Source organism: Strigops habroptila, chromosome 4 (assembly GCF_004027225.2).
Source record: "Strigops habroptila isolate Jane chromosome 4, bStrHab1.2.pri, whole genome shotgun sequence".
NCBI classification, from domain to species: domain Eukaryota; kingdom Metazoa; phylum Chordata; class Aves; order Psittaciformes; family Psittacidae; genus Strigops; species Strigops habroptila.
The window spans coordinates 11,613,427-11,635,995 of NC_046358.1; the positions used below are offsets into that span (position 1 = coordinate 11,613,427).

At 48.5% G+C, this 22,569-nt stretch overlaps 1 protein-coding gene across 5 annotated transcripts in view; it reads left to right on the forward strand.

Moving 5' to 3' along the window:
- Positions 1-10,992, forward strand: part of FERMT2 (fermitin family member 2) — a 52,364-nt gene extending 41,372 nt beyond the window's left edge. For 3 of the 5 annotated variants that reach the window (XM_030482698.1, XM_030482700.1, XM_030482701.1), the window contains 7 exons: positions 450-499; positions 3,123-3,247; positions 4,477-4,583; positions 4,953-5,174; positions 7,867-7,991; positions 8,220-8,361; positions 9,633-10,992. In XM_030482698.1, coding sequence (XP_030338558.1) covers positions 450-499; positions 3,123-3,247; positions 4,477-4,583; positions 4,953-5,174; positions 7,867-7,991; positions 8,220-8,361; positions 9,633-9,806 — 945 coding nt within the window. In that variant the 3' untranslated portion in view covers positions 9,807-10,992. Of the gene's footprint in view, positions 1-449; positions 500-3,122; positions 3,248-4,476; positions 4,584-4,952; positions 5,175-7,330; positions 7,352-7,866; positions 7,992-8,219; positions 8,362-9,632 lie in introns of all 5 variants that reach the window. The other 2 variants (XM_030482697.1, XM_030482699.1) reach the window with 1 other exon arrangement.
- Positions 10,993-22,569: the final 11,577 nt, after the last annotated feature.

Below are 22,569 nucleotides of genomic sequence, written 5' to 3' on the forward strand. Positions count from 1 at the left end.
AATTCCGTATTTAAAAAGCTGGGGGCAGAAAACCTTTCTAGACTGTCAGAAAACCCTTCCCTAGTCCTCCGTGGAGGTGCAGAGCAGCATCTTTCCCTTTTGTTTGGAGCATAAGGAAATAACTAAGGGAAGAGAAAAATCCCTATGCAAACATGAGCCGGTGTGACCGCCAGTGACCTCGCGGGTGGGAATTGGCTCCAGCAGCAGCAGGAATTCCTCAAAGAAAAATAAAACCTTGTCCTCTGGTTTCCAGACAGCACTTCTCTGCTATAGATTTTTCTCTTCTTGCTTCTCCTGGGAAGCGGATGAGGCTTTCTCAGGAGTGTTTTCATGACCCCTGAGCCCTGACGTTGCCCAGTGAAGCTGCCCCTGGCATCCCTTCTCTCCCATACCGAGCACCCCGGCTCCATTCTGGCATGTGGGTGAATGGGATAATCTTTTATTTTCAGGGTGACATCACTTCCATCCCCGAGCTCGCCGACTACATTAAAGTCTTCAAGTAAGTGCTGATGGGAAGAGGTGCTTGTGAAACTGGTAATGTCTATGAATAATTAATGGTCCTATCGCCTAATATCCTTTTTTAAATTTATCTCCTGGCCTTAAGATCTTGCTGCACACCACTATGTTATTCTCCTGTGAAAAGCCAGCAAGCAATTGCTGTGTAATACCACAGCTCAGCATCTGTGCTCTCTTACTGTTAAAATATTTTACTTCTTTATCCTGTAGCACAGTCACTAAGTATTTCACACTATTGAAATACTTGATACTGAACTTGATCAGTTCTTAAATACAAAAGGATGTTTTCCCACTATTGCCACCTCGGCAGGTACACATCCCTCCCGGAAAGCTTGCTGCATCCCGTAGCCAGCAGGGTGTCCTGGAATATTTCTGTAACACAATTAATGCCCAGGGGATAATCAAGCCATCCTAAAATTAGGAGTGAAACATAGAAACCTTACTCCTCCTCCTGGTTTGCAAGAGGCTGGATGAATTATAAAAAGCTGAGGTCTCGGTCAGTCTGCCCTCTCCTTGCCAAAAGGAGCAGGTTAAGCTGATTCTGCTCTGCTCCTCTTCCAGCTCGCTCAGGATTTAGTTTGGGGTGTTTATATTTTGCTCTGACTTTGACAGTGGTACATGGAAACCGGGAACGTCTGGACTTGGAGTAAGGTTTTGGCAGCCACCACTGTCTTTTGCAATTTATTGCCTGCTGCGGTGAGGATTACAGTGAACGTTCTGGAAACTGGAAATAAGGATGAGATTTCACAGCATAGCTATAGGATATAGAGGAAAAGCTGTAGCCAGCAAAATAGTGCTGGAACAAGCCTTTATTTTATTAATTGTTTGGTTCTGGAGCCAGAACTTAGCACTTCTGTTCTGAAAAGCTCTTTCTCCCTCTCTGAAGGCAAATTAATAAGGTCTCCATGTCCATCAGGGCTTATGGACTGTCTTAACTGGGGCAAAGTTTCAGGGCAGCAGCCTGTGCCCTGCATCTGAGTGGCTTTTTTCCTCCCCTTAAACAAACAAACAAAAAAACCCCTTGCTAGTTCCTTCAATGTGCTTGTTTGCCAATAAAATGAGGCACAACTCGGGGAACTAATTGCAAATTGGAGTGCCAATTGGTGGGACAGGAAATGGAACAGCAAGAAGCTGTTGGTTCCTCACCTGGTGCAAGCCCCAAATCCTGGGTTTGGGATTTGAAGCTGTCCTGCCACGGCAGGGAACCAAAGAATTGCCATTTGCTCCTAAAAATGAGGGCCAGGTGGTATTTTAGTGCCAGAAACCCTACATAAATGACGTGACATTAGGAGATGGCCCAGCTTTGGACATGCCTCTTGTCACACTTCAACCAGAGAGGAGCTGCGGTGTATGTCCCTAGTATGCCTTACACAGAAATCCTACATGTATATCGCTATATATGCATAGTGTTGCTGCAGTCTGAGGATGTTTCTTTCTCCCCTGCCATCTGGGTTACTGCCCGTGCTAGACAAAATGATGTATTAAAGCATCTTTAGCAAAAAATGAGAGCAAAGGATGGGAAAACCTGCACGTGTAGGATGGCTTGGCTTGAGGTTGGTGAATTCTGTAGTGGGAGGCAGCTTTCAAAACAAATTGTAGTAGTAAAGTTTGCGTAGGGCAGGGCTATGTGTGCCAGGGCTTTAGGAGAAGAAAAACCAGCAAAGGCAGAAGGAGGCAACAGATGCCCCAAGTTCAGATGTCCCATTAGTGGTGTGGGAGCAGCGAGGCTCATTCAGACACTCTGTTTCTCTCCCACCATCCCAATTTCCTTCTGACTCACACACCCTGAGCAGTCTCCAGCATGGTTTTGCTTTGAAATAAAAATGCGGAGGGCCATCACAAGCCCTCAAGGACAAGCAGTTGGGGCCATCACATATTTGATTCTTGCAGATGAGGGTTCAGCAGCTGTTTCTGGGATGCAGATGTGAGAAGTGCATTGCAGTGAGAGGCTGCACATACGGCCTTTGAATAAGGTTTAGAAATTAACTGGGGTTGAGAAATTGAGAAACTTGCAGCTCTGGAAAGGTCGTGTGCTCGTGGTGGGATGAGCAGGCTCAGGGTACCACCATGCCAGGTGGTCACTTTGCTGCAGGCTTGCAGCCCCATCAATTCTTCTGCAGAGTCAAGCGAAATCCATGTTTTCCATAGAAAAGAACTGAACCTTTTCTGATGCAAAGTGGAGTATTTAAAAAGAAAACAAGTGTACTCATGCATGTACTTGAGTGACAGATCTTTTAGAAGTACCGCTTCCTTTCAGAGCTTGAGCAAAGTGGCTCCAGTCTAATGTGGCGGGTGAAGAGGTACAATTTACAGTGGTTTGTAGACATGTCTATTTTTGTAATACAGTTCTCCAGCTCCCCTGACCTTGCCCCAGATTAGTGGGACTTCCATGGGATTGAAGAATCCAAACTTGCAGTTGTAGCTCAATTTCTTAACCCAACATTGTAGTGAAGGGATGAAGGGATGTTGAGTGGTGGCTGAGCTCCCAGGCAGGGACTGTCCCTGACTGCTGACACCAGGTTTTCAAGGGTGAAATGAGTTTCCTGGTGCAGCAGCTTGGTTTAGGAGCTTAAACTAAATGTAATGTCCCTCAACTTGTCTGGCAGGCCCAAGAAGCTGACGTTGAAAGGCTACAAGCCATATTGGTGCACCTTCAAAGATACCTCTATCTCCTGCTATAAAAGCAAAGAGGAATCCAATGGGACTCCTGCACACCAGATGAACCTGAGAGGTAAGAGAAGTGTAAATGCCGTTGTATTTTATTGTACTTATAGGCTGGTCCTCTTGCATCTTCCTTTCCCACTGGTTTATCTTCTTGGTGTCCTACCCTAGGGTTGGGTAAATATGTTTAAAGGAATGAGGGTGGCTGGATTTGATAGCATGGCATGTGTTTAGACTTCTAGAAAGTGAGCACATGGTACTTGTGACCCCAATCCACCAGCTCCCTAGTAGCATGGGGAGACAACTTGCTGTTCTCCTTTTTGTCATGGCTATCCAAAGTAATTGGACTAACTTCCAAGCAGAGAATAAGCTTCAGCTGGAGAGAACAGACCATTCTCTTCCTCTGCTGCCTTTCACTTTTCTTCCTCCTCTCCCTGGTGCTGGTTGTGAGCAGCCTCGCTCAATCACTCCCTGTGAGCTTTGCACATGAGTTTTTAAATTCCTGTGGTTGTTGGCTTTTCTTACATCAAGTTAAACATTCCTGCTTCAGCAGCCACCGAGCTGCAGAGAGCTCATTTTTTCCCCTGTGGAGGCAGGAGATGTGAAGCCAAGCGACCTCAGGCTGCGGTCAGGGTGAAGCCCGGCCTGCAGGACCTTTTTGGGAGCTTTTGACATATCTGCTGCGATGGCACTTTTAAAACGTCTTGGAGGCAGAGTTGAAGCGGTGCCCGGGCTGACTTGGCTGGTTCAGTTCATCACCCCCCACTGTTTTTACAACCACTTGTAGTTCTCTCCAGACACCAAAAGTGGGATGCTCACACCTCGCTACTGACTATAGCAGTGATGTGCCTGGCTGAAATGATGTGTAGGGGTTTTGCGGTGAGAGTCCCCACCCATCCTGCCACCTTATCCAACCCTTCCATAAAAATTTCAGGGACATGGGGTGTTTGCCAGCCAGCGGGTCCATTCACCAGGCCAGGCAGGATCTATGAGGTGAATTCTGCAAGTGTGCATTAGCTTTGGCTCCATTGCTTTTAGATTAGGTCTTGCTTTTTTCATCCTTTTTTCTTGTCACTTGTTAAAAGGAGACATTCAAATTTTTTGTCCCTGCTATTTAGAGTGTTCATCCCATCGGAGATGTGGTGCAAAACTTTCGCACCGCTGAGGTGTCGCAGGAGATGCTTTAGTTGGAGAGCTTTGCTTTTCCTTTTCTTCTTTTGTGTTTAGGGGGTTTTTTTTCCCCTTTTTTTAAAGCATGGTTCTTGACACCCCTGTTAAACCCTGGCTCCCTCATTGCAGGATGTGAAGTCACCCCTGATGTGAACATCTCTGGTCAGAAGTTTAACATCAAACTTCTGATTCCGGTGGCAGAGGGAATGAATGAAATCTGGCTTCGCTGCGATAATGTAAGTTTATTGCTTGGCCTGGCTGTCTCTTTGCCCTTTGCCCACCATCAGCTCATGCTCAGATGGGCCATGTAGCTGGTGTTAATTGAAAAAAATATAGCAAATGCACTCACATGTGTCTGAGCTCAATGTTCAGTGTTGCACATGGACACACATGTGAATCTGGAGTAGAAAATCATCAGCCCCTGCTCTTCCCTGGCTTTGTCCCATGGTTATAGTCTACACGTTGGCTGGGTTTCTGCCTGTCTTTTGTATGTGCTTCAGACTCCTGGGCTGGAAGGGAAGTAAAGGCGCCTTGGAGTTTAACTGGGGGTGGCAGATGGTATCCCCACCACTCTGATGAGCACGGGTCTCTGTTTCGGGCGGCAGGAGACGCAGTATGCCAGCTGGATGGCTGCCTGCCGCCTCGCCTCCAAGGGCAAGACAATGGCTGACAGCTCCTACGGCATGGAAGTGCAGAACATCCTCTCCTTCCTGAAAATGCAGCATTTGAACCCAGACCCACAGCTTATCCCAGAACAAATCAACACTGACATCAATCCTGAGTGTCTGGTTTCTCCTCGCTACCTGAAAAAGTACAAGAACAAGCAGGTATGTGCTCGCCCACTCTGCCGGAGCGGTGTTGGTGTGGACTGGGCTGACCTTGCACCCATTTCCGCGGTACCTGGTGTTTAACACTGCGTGTTTTGGATGTGTCACTTAATCGGATGCACGTGGTTACTAAAATGAGATGCCGACTGAAATGTGTGGTTTCGATCCAGCACCTGGGGATGACACCCACAACCTTAATTCTGCCGTATATTATGTGATGTTGCACGTACACAGCTTTGGCAGCAGGGAACCGTTTATTTTAAAGTACATTTAAAATCCATTTACGTTTATTTTGAATACTTTTTGGGAATGGTTTTTGCCCCTGCTGCTACTGAGCGACAGTGCAGCAAAGCGTGGGTCAGCTGCCCCCATCTCTCCCTACACAGATGTAGCAGCAATCAGATGAAATCAGTCCCCGGTGCTGGGATTAAAACCCCTTCCCTTGCACAGAGTCCGTGCAGAAATCCTCAGGATCATCAGAGTTGCAGTTGCTTGCAGTGCTTTATCCAGACTTGGCTGTAATGCAGTTTGCATATTTCTGTCTTCGCTTTTCCACTACTTCCAAATGCCAGTCCTTGAAACATTGCTTCATTTTGAGTTGCTGTGACTTGTGCTTGAACTCCACGCTACATTCGATCCGTGCATGACAGGGCTGAACTGTTCTGCACTGGAAATAAATGCATAAATTTCTGAAAGACATTATATGTCAGAACAGCAGCAAAAATAGTTAAGTCATTTCTCTGTGGGCCTTTCAGTGACTTAATCATTCAGCTGTAGCTTCGCAGCCTGTGTGCTTCAGGCTGGCTTTAGCTAGATACGATTTCTCCAAACCCAGAAAAAGGCTGCAAGTCAGAAAAGCAGGAAAAATATAACTTTTTATTGGCAAAGCACGATGATTTCCTGGCAGTGGAGTTATATTTTATATAGCCCTTATTATTCTTCTGAATAAGCCTTTATATCCACTTGGATGGAGGAGAGGCTGCATAAATATACCATTTTAATGTATATAATACCTTCTAGGCTTGAATTCAGTAAAATGGAGGCACCTGGAAAAATATTAGCTTGCAGAACTTGCTTACTGTGCATGTATCCTCATTAGAAAAATAACCTCCCTCAAACCATGGGGATGAGCATGAGCCCTCTCCCTGCTCCAAGCTGGGCCGGCAGCTGCGGTGCAAACACCGGGTCCCCTATAGACATGGGCTAAACAGCAGATTTAGGCTTTACCTTTATGGCCAGAGGCAGAGTTTGCAGCAGCAGAGGGTGTTTGTGGGCAGCACTCAGCTGGGAGAGAGGGAGGGATAGAGGCTGCAGGAATGCATGGAATTCAGCCGCGAGGGTCCCTCAGCGCCCCGACACGGGGAAGGAGAAAGAGGAGGAAGAGGTAGTGCAGCCCACAAATAGTGCTGAAATGGGAATTGGCAGTGGGCCTTGCTGGAGGATTTATAGAGGCTCTTGGTCCCACACCAGCCCCAGACCCACTGGGGTGGTGTTTATCTCCTGCCCTTGCAGCAGCCTAGGGTTGGCAGGTTGGGTTTGGAGCACCAAATCCTAAACACAAAAAAACCCAAACCAACCCAAAATAAGTGTATTCACAGCTCTCAGGTGGGGTTCAGTGTTGGAGCAGTGTGCAGCTGGCTTGCAAGGGCAGATGCATCCCCAGGAAGCCTGGCTGATATTCTCCTCCAGCCACCTGCTACCCCAAGCATTATCCCCATCATTTCTCTGCATAACTCAAATAAAAGGAGCTATTCAGCTAATGACCCATAGTAAGTGGGCTTGAGTTTGTGCAGAGGCATGGGGAGGATTGTGAGGACACTGATTCTCCTCTGAGCTGGCAGCTTCACTCTCCCTTCATTCAGCAGCAGGACCAAAACCAGCTCAGGATGACCAAAACCATCTCTACATGGTGCTGGCTAGCCGGGACCACACCAGTGCTCAGGCAGGGCCAGCACAAGCGGCGAGCCTCATCCTCTCTCCGTCCTTATGTTCACTTTGGCTGCTTTTCCACCTGAGAAATTGTGCATGTGTTTTTTTTGCTTGAACTTTGGTTTGCAGTTAATTTACACTTTTTCTTTGCTTTGTTGCCATATTTCTGATTGCTTTTTTTTTTTCTTTCTGCCTCCTTCTTTTTTATTTCGCCTTGCCATCTTCAGCCAGGCTATATAAGAGACTTGGTAAGTGACAGCAACAATAAAATTAAGATAAATTTAAGATAAAGCTTAAAATAGTCTAGAGCCCCTTTGGTTTGGAGAGCAGCAGGGAAAAGAATAGCAAAACATACACCCTCCCCGAGAAACATGGGCCCTGTTTGGTTTTTCTAATGGTCCCCAATGATTTCTGCTGTGAAACTGGAAACCCTACACCAGAAATTTGCCCTGCTGTTTGCTCACATCCTGCATCTTAAACTAACTGAGCCTGAGCAGCTCTTTGCCTCCAGACAGCTCAGATCTGTATTTGATTTTACATGTCTGGAGATACAAAGCAAAAGCAGCTCCACATTATCAGCTGTGGTCGCAAGATTTGAGCAGTCATACCTGAAATAAGACCTTAGGATAGAAATTATTGATTATGTGTGTTTGTAATCGCGCTGACACCCGTGCACCTCCCGAGTCGTTACCCATTCGCATGACAGTCGAGATGCCACTAATGACCCCCCTTGCCTAAAGCTGGTGTGTCTCGCCACCCGCAGATCACGGCACGCATCCTGGAGGCCCACCAGAATGTCGCCCAGATGAGCCTCATTGAGGCGAAGATGCGGTTTATTCAAGCCTGGCAGTCGCTGCCGGAGTTTGGCATCACGCATTTCATTGCAAGGTTGGTGGGTCTGCTGGGCAGAACAGGAGGGATTTCATGAATAAATATATGGAGCAGGTTAAATATGCAGCACATCCTTAGCTGTGGAAGTTGAAGTGGAACTAAAATTAACAGCAGTAATTGCATTGACTCATAAACCTGATTTTATATGTTAACTCAGCTGCCGAGTTCAACACGCGTAGCTGTGTATCACAGGCGTGCATTTATTAACCCCTCGCCATGTCACAGGTTCCAGGGGGGCAAGAAGGAGGAGCTGATTGGCATCGCCTACAACCGGCTGATACGGATGGATGCGAGCACGGGCGACGCTGTCAAAACCTGGCGGTTCAGCAACATGAAGCAGTGGAACGTGAACTGGGAGATTAAAATGGTGAGCCAGTGTTTTACACCTCGGGTGCTTCCCGCGCTCCTGTGATGTGAGACGGGCGCTGCTGTCAGGGAGGGTTAATTCAACTTTATAAGTCAACTTCTAAAAAGTCAGCTTTTCACAGTGCTGTTTTTTAAAGCATGTCCCATCCAGCTGCGTTGATGTGATATGGTTTCTCCTCCCTCCTCTTCTGCCTCCTTAGAGATCTAGCAGAGCTTGTCCTAACTGCTAGTGGAGTTGAGTATGACCCTTAAACAAACGAACAGAAAACCCTGAATCTCTCTTTAACACAGTTACACGCTTCCTGCGTGACCATTTTCTCTGGTCTCTGAACACCCACTCAAAGGCAGCAAAATAAAATCAATCCAGAACTGATGCTCAGGCTTGACTCTAACCAGTAACATAAATGTACCAGCTTTAGACGTACTAAAATTCCTTTTATTTGCAGTACAGCTCAGACTTCCATGTAAGTAATGAAAAGCAACAGTAGAGACTTCACTAGGCTCCAAGATGGGCTTTTACCCAGCTGTTAAATTTGGATGAGCAAACTTCTTCTGCTCCTTTTCAGTGGAACATCTAATCAGAATTGCCAGGGATACATGAGGGCTTTTCTCCTGCAGTTTGCGGTCATTAAGAGTTGCTGGAGAAATTATTCAGCTTCCCCTCTGCCTTAGAGTCTTGGTTTTGACCCTGTTGCAAGCCCAAGTATCCCAATTATTCATCTCGGATACTCTGCTGGGAATTTCCTTCTCTCCTGCAGAGCTGTCACTGATGGGGGGACAAAAAAACAATGGACATCAATAAACAGACAGTCTATTCAGTCACTGCAAAATGAGCTCCCACAGCCCCCATAGAGCATTTCTACAGCCAAACTTCCACTTACAAAACCAAAATACACTCACAGGAAAAAGTGAAAAGATACTGCTGAGAGATGCAGACATGCTGGGTAATTACCTGTGAGTCACGGGAGAATGAAAGGTGTAATGATAATTTAAGTAAATAAATTAAAAAATTAAATAAAATATAGAAAACTAAATAAAAGGTATTTCTGTGTCTGAACATTTGAATAATAATAATTGTATCATAGAATCATAGAATATCTCAAATTGGAAGGGAGCCATAAGGATCAAGTCCAAATCATTGTTTATGTCGCTGGATTTTGCTTAGGCAATGGGCATCTGGGTTAACAGAAAAAGGAGAATGAGACAGAAGGGAAGAGCGTGTGTCAGTGCCAGTCCTTCAGGTGACTCTGACCCTGCGGTTTTACCTCCTAGGTGACGGTGGAGTTTGCAGATGACGTTCGGGTGTCCTTCATTTGCACGGAGGTGGATTGCAAAGTGGTTCACGAGTTCATCGGCGGCTACATCTTCTTGTCGACACGAGCGAAAGATCAGAATGAGAGTTTAGATGAAGAGATGTTCTACAAACTGACCAGTGGTTGGGTGTGAGTCCCATGTACTGTACACCGAGAGGAAACCCCATGGCCATATTAATATTTAACTTTAAAAAGCTGTTCTTTGAAATATGCTGCTTAATAAAGTAAGCTTGAAATGTATCTTTTTTTTATCATGAAAATTTTTGCATTACCAGACCAGTTAATCTGTGTGCACTAATGAGCACTTCTCTTAATTTGCTATAACAAGACCGTGTCTGGGCCAGGGGGATCAAGCTGCTGGCCTTGAGATACAGAATCCAATGGGCAGATCCGGATAAGATTTGACTGACTTAAAATAGCCAATTTTCTACGAGAACTCTAAGCCATCTTCTTGTAAAGCCATCCAAGGCTTAACCTATATGAAGTCTATTTATCATGTTTAATGCACGAGTGTTTTCTTTTTCTTTGTGTTTTTTATTCTGTACATTTGACCTATTTTGAAGTCGTCCTACCCGTAAGTAGAACTGCCATCTCTCCTTTTCACACTACATGCACCAGGACTGCTGCAAGTGCCTGACATGACTTTGAAGACAGTTGCGTGTGGCCTCGAAGATGATCTTCTGTTAGTCTGTTACATCTTGGTTTTATTTGTTAACTTGCCTTTTGATAATCATTTATATTGTCTTTTTTTTTTTTAATTTTATTTTATTTTTACACCATATTGTATTATGACACTTTTAGTATTCACCAGCATAGTCACTGTTCTGCCTATGATATGCAAACTTTTTCATTACAATATGAAGTAAAGGTCTATGAAGTATAGGTTTTGTGTAACTAATGTAAAAAACACAAATTTTATAAAATTGTACAGTTTTTTTAACTAGTCTCACAAGCCAGCTAGAATATTGCATAGATCTGGAGTATCAGCATTAACTATAGTATGTCTGTAAGGGGTACGGGGAGTAACCAAGAAACAAAAGGAAAAAAAACCAAAACCCCACCATTTCAGTCCAGTAAATTTTTATCAAAGTTAAATGGGATTTCGGAGCTGCGCCACAACACCCTCGATAACCCATACCTGGGGCCAGGACCTCCCCGTTCGTTAAGCCAGCGCCGCATTAACACTAACAGAGAGGAATCTCCTGCCCTACTTAATGCCGAGGAATAACCAGTGTTGTGTTCCTGTAGTCTGTGGTTTCAGGACTATATACAAATGCATTTTATTTTAAATAAAAGTCAAATCTTTTATTTAATATTCAGCTGCCGCTCCTGGTTTTTGTGCTTCAACTGCGCTACGGCAGGGCTGTAAGCATGTCCTGTGTGATACAGCTACCCTGTGCCAGCCCTGCAGTTCCTCCCAACACCTTATCCTGAGCTTTCCAAAACAAAAAGCAAAGCAAAATACAAGGATGGGCCAAGAGTGGCCAAAACCCTGTTCCCTGGCCAGGCAGGCAGTGGGGAAGCACTGCTTGGCCATGTCTGTTTCAGCTCTCAGCTTCAGGTTCTCCCATCCCAACATAGCAGAGCCATAGCAGGGCTGGAGGGAGGTGAGGAGGGATGGGAAAGGGGACAGGTGAGGATGGCTAGTCGCCTGCATGTCTGGGGGCACAGAGAAGAGCAGGCAACAGCAACACCCACAGCACCTTCCCCAGGCACAAGCTGAATTTGCTCCCTTGCAGGTGGGTGCTCGGAGGAAATGGTGCATTTCCACATCACTGATGCATTTCTGCAGTGATCCTCTGTTTTTTGCACCACATGCTCTTGGACGGGTTGCACCCTTGCTCCATAAAAGCAAAGGGAAGGGGTGGCCCGATGGTGCTGGGCAATTCCTCCCACTCCACAGTCACACTGCAAACGGGAGCACTGCCAGGGTAGAGGTGTGCTCAGGACGTGCCGGGGATGCTCCCAACCCTGCCCCACGCCTGTTCTTTTGGGTGCTGGCAGCTCCCCACTGCCGAGCAAGCCCGGGCAGCACCATGAGGCACGCGAATGGAGCAGCGGTGTGCATGCTTCTGGCAGGCAGCGCCAGGGTTTTGGCTAGATGCAGAAGCAGGTGAGGCACAGCAATGAGAACGTGCCTGGCCTGGAATAGCACCGAAGATGAGCGTGTGACAGGGATGGCTCACTGAAAAAGTATTTACCTCCTATTCCACAGCCCGAGGTTACGTGGGGTGGGGAGGTGTAACGTGGAAAGGAAAGGTGGTAGAAGAAGATGCATCCTTCCCCCAGTCCGTCCATCCCACACGACCTCCACACGGCTCCGCTACACTGAATTGGGGCCCGATTTTGCAGCTGGGGGAGGTGATACGACAGGAAACGCTGAGCAGAAAAGCAGAGGAGGTCGGGGAAGGGGCATGGGAAGGCAGAGGCTGCTGCTGACCCCAAGGATGGGAGCTGGGAGAAGCTGGGTGGGAAGCAGGGAGCAGTGCAGCCACTTGCAGGAGGCTGGGAAGCAGTGAGCGGGTCACAAAGAGCTTCGAGGTGATCCAAAGGAGGCTGCCAGCTTTTCTAGGATGTCTTTCCTTTCTGCTTGGATTAAAAGATACAAATGGAAACGAGCTGTTAGAGAGGAGAGGGCAAGGGGATAAAAGACGACTGTGGTTTACCTACAGTCTGGAGAGACACCAGATAAAATACAGCACAATGGGAACCGCCACACACTGAGGCTGGACACAGGGGTGAGGAGGGAGCACAAGCGGCACGTCGCAAGATGGCTTGGGGAGGGAGTCAGCGGGAGCTGGAGCCTGTGGGACGGGATGGATGATCCACCCCAGGGATGGGCGGCAGCAACAGCCAGCCGGCAGGAGGACAAGGAGAACTGGAGCTGTTTGCTCTGCTGCTCCTCCCATCACCATCAGACATCACTGGTGGGACGATGCTGAGTTGAAGGGAATTCAGGACACGGTGGGTGCAGAGGGTTTCCAGTGATGTGCTGGGGAGAGATGTCAGAGGCTGGGTGGGTTTGAGGGTATTTGGGCATTAAAGCAAACAAAGGAGGATGAGGAGGGTCTTGGCAAGCCAAGGGAAAGCAAATCCCAGCTCCTGCTGCACCAGCACTGAAGCGAGATGCTGAGGTTTATTCTGCTGATGCACTGAAATCTGGCTGTGGGTGACCCTTTTAGGTAAACAAAGCAAACCAAATTAAAAACAAAACCAAAGAGAAGCCAGCCTGTGGTGTCCATAGCCCCTTGGGGTGAAGAACAGCAGTAACCGTCTGACATCCACAATCTGGTGGCTGCCCTGGGGAAAAACAATTATCTCAAACTATTTTGATAAGCACATTATGGGGATAGAGGTTCAGAGCCAAGAGCACTGCTTAAACCTCATTTTAACCCAAACAAGCATCAGAGGTGCCTGAAGATGGGATTACTCCTGCCCTGCATCAGCGGGCAGGGCTGGGGGATGGATGCTCCTCCCTTGCTGACCCTCCTCAAGGACCTTGAGGGGCAGGAAAGGAAAAAATAAATCACTTCACCGAAAGGTTCTGATGCAAACCGGCTGCCAGGCTGAAAACCCACTCCACTTAGTGCGCCATGGGGCTTCGCACGCCTGTCTGAGCAAGGTACTGGCCGCGGTGTCAGCTGGGATTCAGACGGCTTTTTAAGCCCCAAGTAATTCAATACCACGCAGATGGGCAAGTCACATAGCGGTTTTAAAGCAGGAACAGCAGAGGTTTGTACTGAGGAGAGATTCACAGACCTGTGGAGAATTTAAAAACAAAGCAAAAATGAAATATCTCCAAAACAAGGCAGTCGCCTGCAGCAAGGGACGGGGTGAGAACCGCATGGGTACGGGTGCACATCCTGCTGCCATGACTAAATGGAAAAAGAATATTTGGGGAAGCCATTGGTTTTTGGGGGCGCAGTAACACAAAATGACCCCCAACCACTACAAAAGGAGCCGGGTTATTGCCTACAAGCGGGACATGTGGGAGCATGGGGTTCATTTCCGAAAGCCCTACCCCATTCCTCCCACCATGGGATGTCCATCCTGGGCAGTGGGGCTTTCCTGTGGTGGGCAAGGGCTGAAGAAAGGTCATCAAATTAACCAATTATTCACTAATCATCCAAGCTGGATGAATCATTTCAGCATCTCAGCCCTGCAGGAAGCACACTGGGGACTTTCCAGCCTTTGGGTTGGGAAGGGGCTCCCAAATTCCCAGTGCTCACACCATGAATGAATTCAAGTGCCATCCCCTGTCTTGTCCAGCCCCTCCAAGCCCCTCACTTTGTTGAGCATCAGCAGGGCTGGGATCAGCAGCACCTTTCACCCTGATCTGCCCCGAGCTGTGTGAGCAGGTGGAGAGGGGCTCTGGGCACAGAGAACACCCCACAGCAGGGGTTTGCCCGGCATTGACCAGGGATGCAGGAAATCCAGACCAGGTGTCGCCACCGCCAGCCAGGATCCAACCCAGAGACAAAACCACATGCGGATGTGAGTTGCCTGTTTCAGTCCGGCTGCCAAGAAACCCTCACTTCCCAGGTGTATTAACCCTCATCTTGATGCAGGAAAGGATGGTGAAGAGCCAAAGCCCTCAGCAACAGCACCAACTCAGATGGCAGGAGCAGTTTCATCAGACTAATTAAATTCAGACTGATCAGTGACCACACTCACATGGCTCAAAACCTTTCTGGAAACCAGTGGGGTTTTTGTTTGTTTGCTTTAAGTATCATAAAAGCGCTGTACGCTTTTATTTGTGGCACCAAGGCACTAAAGAGATAAAAGATCTATAAATATCTGCTGGATGTTATAGATTAAAAAAGTTTCTCCCAGCTTGCCTCTTTTCCCGTCAGCACCAGTGCAATGCAGACCAGGCAGCCCGGCCTCACGCCTGCTCCCATTTTGATTGGCATCCCAGCCCTCCTTTTGAAATCCCCTGCATCCCTCCACCTGTTCGACATATTTCAGGCTTGAGTCTCCCCTCAGAAACTGCTTCTTTGGTTTCTCTTAAGCTCTCCCGTCTGGTTTTCATAACTGCAGAATGCAAAGTGGGACTTTTCCCAGGGTGTTATCAAGGCCCCAGGTCTGCGATGCCCCTGGGATGCAAACCCGGACCTTCCCCTCTGAAAACAGCCATGCCAATGGGAGAGCATGGGCTGGGGAAGGAGAGGATGGGAAACACCAGTTTAAGAAGAATTTAAAATCTCAACATACCAAAATCACCTCGAAAAAGCTGCCAGGGAACCAGCTCACATCGGTTTGATCAGCATTTCATCTGATCCGTGTCAGAGGTTGCAGCGCTTGAACTTCAGGGGGGTTTCTTTTTTTAACTTGACACAGGAGCACCAAAATATTTCCTAGAGCCCAAGCAACTTGGAAAGGCCAACCCCATATTTCACAGTGACTCAAATATGCAAGAACCTGTCAGATACTGAGACAATTCAAAGAGTTTTCACTTTGATCCATAGCTAAGACAAAGACCTGGAAACGGAGCTCCCCTGCGCTGTCAGCTCCCGGTGAGGCCGCAGCTCCCCGTCTGGTGGGAAGCCTCTGGCTGCAGGACTCCCACTCCCCCTCCTCTGAGAAAGCAGCAGTTTGAGCAAATAAAACATTCGCTCTGGGGGTTGGGGTTTTTTGGTTTTGGCTTTTGGTCAGCAGCTGGTCAGCCTCTAATGAGCAAGCTGGGCTTTGATTTCCTGCCTGGGAAAGGGGGTGTAAAGGAAATGGGAGAGGTTCGGGGTTAGAAATTTGACTCATGCCAGCGATCCCAGCTGGCAGTTGCTCCCCTTTGTCCCTTGCCCAGGAAAATTTCCCAGAGGGAAGGACTGGCGTGGCTCAGGGACAAGCATAAGGGGCCACAGGGGAATTGCAGCAGTGTCCAGAGAAAGTGAAGCCCCGTGGTCCCAGCCTGCCCAGGGAAAGACACCACTTACCCCTGTGCTGCTCTCCAAAGCAGGCCTGCACCATCTGGAGCACGTGGGATGAGATGGCAGTGGCTGTGTTGTTCCTCCTGTGCAATTCCCTAATCCCAAGGTAGAGCACCACTGCCAAGCTCTGGGTTAGCTCTACCCCATGGGCACACCAGCAGGAGAGGGGGTGATGGTTCTCTGCAAAATAAGCCCATCAATAAGCTCAACCCCTCCACCACCGTGTTCCCAGCCAGCTCTGCTGCTGGCTCGCCCTGGACAGAAAGCAGAGGGGAACCCGCAGCCAGCTCCCAGACATCGACATCCACCCCCAGGCACCTCCCCACAGGGCTCCTCTCCTTGCATGCTCCTCTTAGGGCTTCAGCACTCACAACACCAGGCATCCCGAATGCAATCCCCAGCACCTTATCCCAGGTTGACAAGGCTGGAGCTACCAGCAAGCCCCGGCTGTGCTCCCCATATCCAGCCCGGGAGCAGGAGGGGCAGCTCATCATGCAATGCATCCAAGATGTGGTGAAGATTTCCCTTGCTCCTTACCACAGTAACTGTGGGTATTATCTCTCCCAACTGACAGGTATGGCCAGATCTCACCTAGGACACTTGGGAAAAACGGGGTTCCTGGTTTTCCTAATGTCTCTCAGCAGATTTAGGCAGGAGGGCAAACAAAATGCTGCTGTTCACTATTGGTGACCTTGAGGAAAGAGTTTTGTGTGTTTTGCTTTTACAAAGGCAGTGAGGGGCAAGAGGGCTCTCGGGAATGGTAAACCTGGAAAGAAGCAGCCCAGAAAGCCTTGGAAAGGCTCTAGGTGTATTACTGGGAGCTGGGCTCATGCCCAGGCTCAAGCAGGCTCTGGTCCTGGCCTAGCAATCAGAACATCCCGTTCCCTCTGCCTCGCTCCCCCCCCCCCCCGATGACAAACACCCCACAATGCCCCCCCCCCCAAACAAACACATAGTAAAAATGCCCTTGGCCAACCCACACCCCAAGGTGTCCCCATCCCTGCCCATCCTGCCAGGGGGACAGAGCCACCCCGAGGCCATCTCCAGCCCCAGTCTGTGCTGTGCCCTGTCCTGGGCAGCTGTCTGCAAGGACCACATCTGATTCACATCCTCTCACAGCTGAAAATCACGTGTCAGGCGCTTCAAAGGACAAGGCCTTATAGCCAAGGGGCTCCCCGATGGCAACCTGCCCCACCGCAGGGCCTGGGTGATGGCCAGGGGCAGCCGTTTTATCTCCTGAATGTTTTTTCCCTTTCCTATAAACAGGAGGAGCTGCTGGGAACATGTCTGAGACCAACAGGGAAATGACAGGGTGGGAGGGAGCGGGGTGTTAAATCTTCAAAAGCACTGAAGAGCTGCCGAGAGCAGGGAACATCACTGGTAGGGAATGAGCACTAGACGAGCACTTCTAACATTTTTCTTCTATGCAGAATTGCAAAAAAAAGGTAAAAAAGAATACTTTCAATGACCTGAAAGATGGGCAGACCAACCCTCCCAGCCCTGCAACTCTGCATGTGGCAGAGATGAAGAGCCACACTGCCCCAGGGGTTGACCAGCCCCTGGGAACAGCATGGTGCACAGGGCAGAACCAGGCCCCAGCTGCTCCCCTGGCACCCACAGCCAAACCCTGTGCTATCTCAGATGTCCCCATGGCCTGGGAATCAGCAAGTCTGGAACTAACGCCTCCCAGATTGTCCTTCAAACCCTCTGCAACCAAGTCAATCCCCACCCCTTAATGATGTCATTAATTAAACTGGAGTTCAAAAATAGCCCTGCAGGATTTCCTGCCTTCCCTCCCTCCCCTCCAACCACACCACAAGGTAACAGAAAGGAGGAGAAGCTCGTAAAGCAGAATTAAGGGAAGATGCTCCACGAAGACCATGGTATGTCCCACCATTATGTATCTATCTCATTTCATTTAGAGCAACCCTCATCCTTTCCCTGCCTCTGCACAACCAAAGCACAGCTCATCTTTCCCATCCCACACATGGAACACACAGGCATAAGCCCTCCAAGATATGCTGTGCTTCATTAAATTCAGGTCATTAAGTTCCCGGGAAGCGCCTGGGCAATAGGGATGCCAGCAGACTGGCAGGGACCTCGTCTGCCCAGCTGCAGGAGCAGGTCCACACACGGGAAAGGTAATAACTCCACCTAGAGGGAAAAGGGATGTCCGGGCAAGACGGGTGATCCCGCAACCAGCTTGGATAAAAGCCTAGCTGTCCCTTTCCACCCCAATTGCCAGTCACTGGTCTCACACACGAGATTCATGGCCATCTCACTGGTGACTCTCTGAGTCCTTCACTGACCTGGAGTTTCACTCCTCCCTGGCACTTCCTACAGCATGGGCATCTCTGTGGATGGACCATATGGTTCAAAACTGGTGGGGAACTCAGAGCAAACACGTATCTTGTCACTGTCTCCCTCTCAGTGCTCTGATACACCCAGTGCTAAAATCCCCCAAATCCGAGTTTGTTCTCTGCAACCACATGCTCTGGCTTTCTTTCATTTCTCTTTCTCTCAATAGTAGATCTATCTGCAGTTTGATTAACAATAGTAAGAGATGTGAAGTGCCTCCTGTCTTGTCCAGACCCTCTGCCCATCGGAAGGAAGGATGGAAGGAAAGAAGGAAGGAAGGACGGACGGAAGGAAGGAAGGAAAGAAGGAAGGAAGGAAGGAAGGAAGGAAGGCCAAATGCCTGCTCAGTCTCTTTCAGGCCCTGCTTGCTTCAGCCCCATTGCCCTTCCAATGGGACTCCTGCCCACACTGTGCCAGCTCTGGGCATAGGAATCAGCCACCATTTTATTTTTCGTCTCTGTAACCTTGGAAATCAGAGACCAACGGAACATCAGCTTCAGCTTCTGTTTAACAATCGCCTCTTATCACTGCTCACACAGTGCAGCCTGGGCAGAAGATAAAGCATTTCCACTGCGATGGATAAACAGAGATCAAGCCTGCCAAGCAGCTCACACGGCAGTGTTGTCCTCTGCCTGCTCAGCGGCCCAGATTTGGGGTGTGCTTCTTCCCAGGCCCCACATTCAGCTCTGCTGGCAGCCGGCTGCCAAGGGATGTGCCAAGGCTTTTCTGCCAGGGCCCTGTTGAGCCTTCAGGTAGGGTGGCCACAGAGCTAGGACTCATGTACAACTGGAGTGTGAGAGCTCCCTCCTGCCTAAAGCTTCTCTCCAAAGCCCTTCCTGCTGCCCATTGCCTGTCTTCAGATTTCAGGAGGCAACTCTGTCTTCAGGTTCTGGGTGACCTGACTGTTCAGGACGGACACTCACCCATGCCCAAACCCTGGCTGCCCCAGCGTGGCACAGAGACCAGTTCTGTCCATCAAATGTATCCCCCAGCATCCATGGAAGGGGAAGACAAGAGATCAGGGCTGTACTTCCTTTGAGGAAGCATCAGTCCTGAACTTAATCAAGCTCATAGAAAGGTTGTAACCTTTCAGAAATACAGGAAGGTCCTCTTTAACCAGCCCAGTGATGAGACATTGGGTGAGAAAGCATGTTTGCAGGGACAGTCGCTAGACAAATGCAACCTTAGCACCACTGGCTTGTATTTGGTGGAAGGGGAAAAGGTAAAAGCTGTTATTTACTCACTAATCCATCCAGAGAAAATAGCTTATCGAATCCACAGTGTGCTCATTTTGTATGGGAAGGCTGGGGAGATCAGTCATTCAGAATACTCTGTCTAAAGCTGATGAGAAACATCCTTTTACCTGCAGGGACTGTAAATCTCTGGAGTTACCTGCAATGCACTTGTACCCACTGTGCACAGGTTCAGGACATTTCGGGATCAAAAGTACTATCTGGGCTGTGTTCCCCATAAGGCCAGATCTGTGCTTGACCTGACCCCAACTCCAGGTTTTTGGGGTGACCTGACGCTATTTTACTTCTCATAAAATAGCCACATCCAAAGGAGCACAACAGCAATAAGTAAGCTTCTTGCTGGAGTTCCTTTCGCATGTTTTTTAAGCCCCAACTTGGACTCTGAGCTGCGAGACTGGAGTATCAATGAGGTGTGTTGCTGTTGGCCTCAGGCGGGGACTTTCTCCACTTAAAAAAATGTGTTTCTGGGCCATGGGCAGGAGAGACAAGAAAACCTGAAGACACTGAAGGCTTCTTCCAGCCTCCACAGATGGCAGGCTGGGGCTGCCTCTGCAAGGGGCAGCCTCTGCTTCCCTCTGAAAGCAACAGCTCGGGCAGGGGGCTGCGACACATCTGTGGTTCCTAACACTTCCCCTTACCCTGCAGTTAAATGATCTTTAGCTTCTTGTCTAAAGATGGGATAATTATTTCCAGTGAGGTACACACGGTCCAGATGCGCTGTTTTCATAACTGCACTAATGCTATCATAAACCCCAAATAAAAACCATTTCCCAGGTCCCAGGTGGCCATCTGAGTGGTGGCAGAGCATTGCTGAAGACTGCCACGTCTTTATTTAGAGTTTGAATACATATTCAGTTTCTCGTTATCCATCCACTGGCAATATTTGGGGAGACACAGCAGCATTTTTCTGTCCTCTGGCAGACAGATCGGGGTTAAGCGGGCGCTGGGTCCTCTGCAAAATCTGGGTGCCCGGAGCTGGTTTATGCAGCTCTTCTGCAGAGATTTTTCAGTGCTCGGGGTTTATTGATGGCTGGATACACCCTGACCTACTAGAGGTTAAAAAGAATCAAAGAGACTGGTCCCTAGCTATACCGAGCCCCAGGCATCTGTTTCCAAAACAGAATGTAAACAATTTTATTGTGGCAAGGATTTATTCATGTTTACTGCCTTGTGTCATATGGCCAAAGGAAAGGAGAGCGCTTTTTCTCTCCTCATAAAGCAGGGTGTGTTTCAGACCCAGACATTTACATCAAGCAAGTGCATGGCTCCCTTCCCACCTTTCTGACTGTCCTGCGGTCACGAATTTGCAATTTCCCTGACTTATGATCGCCTTGTTCCAGAGCTGGCAAATTCAGAGCAGCCAGAGGATATCACTTTGCGGGGTTTTTTTCTGCTGCAACAAAATACACTGCAGTGGAACCAGCAAAGAGGAGATGAACACATCCGTGACACAAGTGGAAATGTGTTCTTTCAACTTTCCCCTTGCTCTTCACTAACTAAATCCTGGCCTCGGAGGTACCGGAGAGATTTATCTGTTGGCTGCTGTGAATCCTCACTGGCCCTAATTGCTTGACCTTTAAAAAGCCACCGGATGGGACCCAGGGGTGTGTCAAGGAGATGTGAGAGCTCATCAGCGGCCACGTGCCTCTCACCAAGCTTTCGGTAGGAAGCAAAGCCTGTTTTTCATGAGTGGACTCTCAGAAGCCTTTGTAAATCCAGGTTCCCCTTGCTGGGTACCCTAATCCAGTCCTTCCCCACTGGCCATCTTTCTTTTAAAAGCCTGTAAGAGCACTGCCATCTCCTTCCAATGTGGTCAGAATTAGAGAAAAAGCTTAAAACGTACCTCATAGGGAGGGGGTGGCTGAAAACCAGCTGGCCCCGTCCTGCCCTGCTCCTAGGGTTGGTTCAGGTTTTGCCAGAGGGTTTTGGATGGGCTGTGGGAGGGGGTGAAAAGCAAATCTTTATGAGATGAATCCCCTCGTAATGGCAGCCCTTCTCTATAATGTCCCTGGGTTCCTGAAATGGACAAGGGTTTCAGCAGCACTGACAGAGGTACTGTTCAGTTTAAACCCCTCCAGTGGGGCAGGTTTCTTTGCTCTCAGCTTGCAAACGCAGTTGAAGAGGGTCTCTTCCCACCTCTGCCTGTAGCCTGGCCAATTCACCTCTCCTTCAGGAGGTTTTCCATCGAGATCATTTCCCTGATCCGGTTTAGACTCATGCTGCTACAAAATCCACGTGAGGAAAGGTTGTTGTCCTCAAGCCAAGCTGAAGTTAGCAGTTGTGGTGCTAAACAAGACAAGACTAGTTTCCAGGACTAAAAAAAAATGGAAGGGCAAGAGGTTTAACCAAACCAAAGGATTTTTCCCTGCAATGTTATGCTCCAGTAGGAGCTCTGGAGCTCAGAAGCTGGGATACGTGCTGCAAAGATAGCTTCATTCAGCTATTAAGTACCATAAGCCAGATGCACCTTCTGGGTCAGGATGTCTCCACACCGCCAATTGCTGGAAACTCTAAGGATGTACCTTGTCCAAACTCCACCGTATTCCCCGCGCAGGTCCAGGACCTCTGCTCCAAGCCTCACTGGGGAGAGCTGGGCTGACCCCATGTGGTCATGGCCTTGTTATGGCATGATTTTGTTTTTAAAAAGCCTTGACTTTCCATAGACACTTAGGCAAAAGCAAAATCTACTTCACATCTGTAAAATCTTTCCATCAAAGAAAAGGCACCATGGAGGGAATTAAGCCAAATCACCTCCTGTCATTTTTTCACACAGTGGAAATGTGTCTGCACTCCGAGTTTCCCTGCTGAAGCAGCGCTTCCCCATTTCTTTTCACGCACAGAAGCAAGATACAGTGTTCATTTTTCAGCATGGATGGGACCTTCCCAGTTCTCTTCATCCCTCAAAACAAAGGAAATGAGAAAAGGGACAGGAGGGGAAAGCTCACACCCAGCTTGTGCCTCTCCCCTGCAGTAAAAGGTTAATAGTCGCAGTGATTCACCCAGGCAGCCCCCAACCCTGACTCCGCTGGACAAACTTGGGGCGAGCGCTGCCCCCAGACTTTGGGTGTGCCTGAGCCCAGGGAGGCTGGCGTGTGTCATCTGGTCACTCTGGGCCTGCAGAAGTGAAAAGTAAGTAATGATGTTGATTGTTTCCAAGGCAACAGAGAGTGATTCATTCTGAGGGTAAAGTAACAGGGGGAAGAAATATGGAAAATAAAAATCATGTCTTGGAAGCATGTTGTATAATTATCTTGTTCAGCAGGCCTCCAGCTCCATGCTACGTGAGCCTTGACCGCAGCTATTTATAAAACAGTCTCTCAAGGTGATCTCCAAGTTGGCTTTTTTTCTAATTGAAAAG